Genomic DNA, 5,920 nt, shown 5'->3' on the forward strand with positions numbered 1-5,920 from the left:
TTAATCCCAAACCGAACTTAAAAGATCCAATCCAATCCGAGCTTATTTGGATTGTAATTTCTTCAATCCAAAAACCAAGAATCCAAACCAAAATTTTGAAATCCAATCCGATGGCCTGAATGCCCACCCTAATTGCTCTTGTACGAGTCAGACCAGTTCCTTGAGGATTTTATTTATATTCCGCATTTATGGTTATTTATGATTTCAGGCTTCTACTTATCCTGCTCTATTTACTTTATTGTGGTTTAAATTGATGATTTGGAAAAGGGTTCACCTACCGAGGTGGGAAATAATAGGTACCCGCGCGACTTAGCAAAATTGGGTCGTGACAGCGTTGATTCATATTATTAATGAGGGCATAATTCAAGGAATGTGTACCCCTTAGCCCAAGTATAAATAGGGCTTATCATTTCATTGTAGAGGACACGAAATTCAAGAGATATACACAGCGAATATTACACACTTTCATTTTTCTTTAGTTTTCTTTACTGTTCTTCGATCTAGCAAAGTCCGAATCGATAACGTAATCAGAGCAACCATTCCGGAGCTACGTCAATGCTCAGGCTATTCTTAATCATTTTACTTTTCTTATATTTCGTTCATATCGATTTTAATTGCAAATTATATTACTTTTTTGGTCACTTTGATCCTCGTGTCCTTAACTACGAACACAAATTCAACAAAACCGTTTTTTAGGTAAACAAACAGATAACTTTTTTTCAAGAAGTAAGTACATTACCTAAAAACAAAAATATAGTAAATTGAAAGCCGCCAGGGTCCATGAAAAAGATTATGATTATCATAAACACAAAGCAAAACGCACGTGCCCAATGACTTTGATATATGCAATTACGTTTAACAATTATTAAATAAGTTGCCTTTATTACATGGGTCATCTCGCATGATATTCAACCAAGACACTCAATCATCCATGCAAAACAATTACAAATTAGTTTTTCAAGTCATCATTATCTATTTTTCTTTTTAATTCAAAAGAATATCGTAACTCTCTCTATCCTCTATTACGTGCACTCTTTTTTAGTCAAGTCACTCAAATATCTATATTTTAGCTACAGTAAGATATCTTTTTAGCCAATCACATTTCTCCATTTAGGATGAAATGACTGAAATGTCCCTAAAATACCAAGCAGGCATGTTGATCTCTTGTGTGCTTATCCCTTTTTATTAGATAGTAGAATATGTCCAAAAGGACATTAGTACACCATCTAGTAAAACCATTCTAACGTTACATATAATACCCATAAAAGGAGGTAAATAAAGTAGAACATTATTCACAGGGTGCCTCGCGTTTGGTCTTTGTGTTAACTTGTTTGCCTCTAAGCAAATGGTATTGATCTTTTTTTGCACATACAACAATAGGTTTCATATATCCTTGAACATACACATAATAAAAGACGGATGACGTCCTTTCATGAAGAAGCTACTTCAAAGAGATCCAATAATATTTTCCGTGAAAACCTGCTATCCAATGAGGAAATAACATAGCTTGCCCTGTTACAATTTGAATAGAAGAAAATGACTTTTTCAGATCTCTTATGTATTTTTTTAAGATCTCTTAAGTATAAAAAATGAAGATCTCTTGTAAAAGGGTCATAAAACTAAAAAAAAAATTATTATGGCCTAAAAAACCATTTCTCGCATATGTAATAATCAATCATGTTAGTAATAGACTTAATTATATACTGGCTGATTTGTTTTGCATGTAAAAGAATAGTGAATTGTTATACATTATTTAAGTGTGAATTTTGTCTACCCATCACAAATGTAAAATGTCATTCGTATTCGGTATTTACATCAAGTTAATAAATACTCACTCCTGTTCCGTTTTATTTGGCCCATGTTGACTTGATATTTCCCTTAAGAAAGTATTTATTAGGGGTATATTTTACTAAATTAACCTTATTAATTATATATTAAAATTTTAAATTTGACTATTAGTACTTTATGTAGTTACTTAATGATAAGGGTAATATTGAAAGAAAATAATAAATCTCTCTTGATTTGCTAAAATAGACAAATAAAGAATGAGCTATTTTGGTATAAGAAAAGTAAAAGAAATATATAGCATGTATTTATAAATATACTTTTATTATTAAATGGCGATTAATTAATAGGAATTACCACCTTTTTAAATTACTTAATTATAATAGATTTGAAAAGTTTAATATAGACATAGTATAGATAATTATATAGAGGTACCAGGTTCAAATGGAACATACAAGGAGGAAATTAGACTTAGGTCCCACTAAAGTTTGAGCCCGTGTTGTGTTATACATGTCACTTTGAAAAGTTCAATGACCCAACCATATTTAATGACTTTTCAAGTTTCAACATAGCCGTGTTGAAACCAAAAGAGCATAATCTGTAATTTAATAGGAAAGAATGGACATTTATGAAGTTGTTGATCTGGTTTAAATATAAAGCATGGACGACAGCCTTCCCAAGCAAGCTAATCTTGCAAATTGTGTAAGAAGTGCTGCTCAATCACCAAACTGCCCTCAATATTTTCTAAAAATGGCACTAAGCAGCCATGTTGAAACCAGCCTTTATTATATATAGAATATGCTCTATGCAACTTGCAACTATTTTAGATAAACAATTAGTAATATATAATAGTAATGGTTAAGTGGTGGAATAATCTTAGACTCATCACTATACAGTGCCGTTAGCTAAAATGGGTTGATTGAGAGCATTGTTGTTGTAAGTTATGGCAAATAGTATCCTTTTTAGAAATATTTTTATGCATGCAGTGGCCATTGAAGAATTGGATGCTGTCTCAATTGCAACCATTTCATGAGTTATAAACAGGAAAGAGCAAAAGCTTAAACCGAAACACCGAAAAATTGAATTTGTTATTTTAAAAAAAAAAAAAAAAATTGAAATCGAACCGAAACACCGAAACACCGAAAAATCGAATTAATTCGATTTTGTCCGATTTTTCGATTTTCAGTGTTTATGCCCAGCCCTACATGTTGCATTTACATTCATTTTCAAATTAATTATTCTTATTTCTTATTTGTGTTTTTTTCTTGTTCATTTTTTCTTCAAATCTCTACATCTTTTGCTAAATAAAACGTGCACCAATTTTCTTTACTTGAAGGTCTACTCGTGCCCCACTTGATTTTTAAAGGACCGTTTTAATTCATTGGTCAAACTTAAGGCACGATTCACTGAATCAGACAGAAGATAAGTTAAAAGTCACATACTGTACTAGCCCACGTGATTAGACATTTCCCCCCACAACCTTAGTTTATAACTAACTTTTCCTCTCATTTGAGAATTTGATCAATAGTAATCTGTCTCTTTCTCTTCTATATTGAGTTCTTGTAGTAGTAAGTCTGTCCAGTTCATTTCGTTCCTTAGCATTCTCCATTGCTTGCTAAATTCGAATAGCTTGCTTCAAACTTCGGATTCTTTTCAATGCCTCAAAATACATCCAAGAACGTTGCTGTTATCGGGGCTGGTGCTGCGGGCCTGGTTACAGCCCGAGAACTCCAACGCGAAGGTCACAATGTAGTTGTCTTCGAGCGCGAAAATCAACTAGGAGGCATATGGATATACACTGCATCCACAGACTCCGACCCAATAGGGGTCGACCCCAACCGGAAAATTGTTCATTCAAGTCTTTATTCATCACTTAGGACAAACCTTCCTAGGGAAGTAATGGGTTTTCGTGACTACCCTTTCGTAGCCACGAAAAAGGACGATAGGGACTCGAGACGTTTTCCGGGCCATAAGGAAGTGTTGGACTATTTGAATGATTTTGCCGCTCATTTTGGGCTTATTGGGCTAGTGAGGTTTGGAACTGAAGTTGGATATGTAGGGTTGTTGGAGAATGGAAAATGGAAGGTTAGTTCAAGAAAAAGAGAGAATGATGTTGTGTTTGCTAATGAGGAGGAGTATGATGCTGTAGTTATATGTAATGGGCGCCATACTGAACCCCGAATAGCTGATATTCCTGGTAATTTATTCAAAGTTTTGTGCTTTAAGGAAGAAAATTCACTCATTTTGAAAAATAAGTGAATTTCTATTTATTTTCTCAGAGAAAAGGCGGTAAATATCTTGCTACATGGGGTAGATGCAAATAGTGTTAATTATATATTTATCGGTTTTAGTCTTTTAACTATCAAAAAAATTTATCAAATTTGGTCTCCATCTATTTTTTTTTTATACAAACGGCGTGTCTGTTCTAGGTGAGATTAATCGAAAATTAAGGACCTATATTTCTCTCTACTTCTTTAACCTCAAGTTCATTCTTTAACCTTAACTTTTTTCCTCAAGTTCTCTCTCGCGTTTCGTGCCCCGACGGTGTATCGGTTAAAATTGACCGTCGGTTTTGTTAAAAAAAAAATTAAAAAAAGCCGGTCTCACGTCGTTTTTTTTTTTTTTTTTGGAAATTAAAGAATGAAATGTAGGAACTTAGAGTCAAACTCGGCATGTTCCTTGGCATTAAAGGGCTTTACCACTAGACCAACGATATTTTTTGTTCATATACGTACATTGATTTAATTTATCTTGTCTTTTCCTTTAAAAACCGACGGACTCCATCTCGTCGGTTTTTTTTTATAAAAAAAATAAAAAATAAAAATAAAAAACCGACGGACTCATCGGTTTATTTTAGAAAATAATATAACAAATAATTATATTTTTTCATGCATTTTTTTGCAAAATATAATCTACGCGATCATCAAGTTTTCTTAAAAAAAGATTTAAAAAATTATTGAAAAAACCGACAACCTGTCGGTTTTTTTCATCGATTTTACCGTTTTTTAGTAGTGTTTGAGAAGAATGGTTCTGAAATTTTGTGCAGAGTTTGTCTTTTCGAATTTTAGAGACTCGAGAGCGACCCACCCCTCTTTTTTTTTTTAACACAAGGAACTTGAGGAAAAAGAAGCGAGGGGAGAGAGAAACATAGGTGCGAGGGAATAGTTTAATGATTAATCTCACGAAGATTTATGAGTTTGTACATTGTTTGTATAAAAAAACCCTCGAGACCCAAATTTGATAAGTTTTTGGATAGTTAAAGGACTAATATCGGTAAGTGTATAGTTAAGGTACCATTTTACCCTACTCCCCTCGATAAGGGACTATTTATGGCCTTTTCTCTATTTTCTCATATTCAATTGGTTGGCGGAAAACACTTTTCGAAAAATACCACCCATGCATCACTCCAACCGCCCCATTCTTGCCTTTGACAATCCCACCTCCCACCATCTACCCCCGCTGACCACATCCTTCACACCCCATCCACCTACCCACCCGTCATGCACACCAAATTTAACCACACAAATTTTTCTTTCTATTTTTTTACTTTTATAAAATATGGAAAAAAAATTATCAATCCTACCTATGAATTTAACCACACAAACTTTTCATTTTTATAAATTTTTATAAAGGTAATAAATAAATATGAGATAATCAGGGGGTGCGGGCGAGAGAGGGTCCGTGGGTGTAGAAAATTAAAAGAGAAAAAAAATGCAAAACTTAAAAAAAAAATCAATTTTTTTGGAGGAGGTGGTGGGGTGTTGGGGCTCCGGGGGGAGGGGGGCCAGGGGGGTGTTGGGAGTCGTTGAAAACCAAGATAAAAACAAACTTTTCAAAACCTTTTTTTTTAAAAAAAATATTTTAGGATGGGGTGTTGGGGCTTGGTGGGGGTTGTCGTGTGGTGGGGTGTTGGGGCCTCGAGGGGATGGCTGGTGTAAAAAACCAAACAAAAAAAAAAATTAAAACTTTTTTTTTAATAGAAAAAAAAAATTGGAGGGGGGGGGGGGATTGGTAGTGTAGAAAACCCCAAAAAAAATGGTGGAAGGGTGGTGAGTGGGGGAAGGTGGGTGGGGTTGTGGGAGCTGTTGGGGTTTGGTGGTTGAGGGTGGGTTGAGTGGTGGTAAGGTGGTTGGTA

The 5,920-nt window shown here is 34.3% G+C and overlaps 1 protein-coding gene across 1 annotated transcript; it reads left to right on the top strand.

Annotated features, from left to right (window-relative positions):
* The first annotated feature begins 3,441 nt into the window (after positions 1 to 3,441).
* On the top strand, positions 3,442 to 4,044 carry LOC132053875 (putative flavin-containing monooxygenase FMO GS-OX-like 11). The gene has a single exon (XM_059445969.1). The coding sequence runs from the start codon at positions 3,442 to 3,444 to the stop codon at positions 4,042 to 4,044; it is 603 nt and encodes a 200-aa protein (XP_059301952.1).
* Positions 4,045 to 5,920: the final 1,876 nt, after the last annotated feature.

This window comes from Lycium ferocissimum, chromosome 4 (genome assembly GCF_029784015.1).
Source record: "Lycium ferocissimum isolate CSIRO_LF1 chromosome 4, AGI_CSIRO_Lferr_CH_V1, whole genome shotgun sequence".
Classification (NCBI taxonomy): domain Eukaryota; kingdom Viridiplantae; phylum Streptophyta; class Magnoliopsida; order Solanales; family Solanaceae; genus Lycium; species Lycium ferocissimum.

Excerpts from the sequence above, each read along its gene's own strand:
- LOC132053875 (XM_059445969.1), top strand. The coding sequence starts at position 3,442 with ATGCCTCAAAATACATCCAAGAACGTTGCTGTTATCGGGGCTGGTGCT.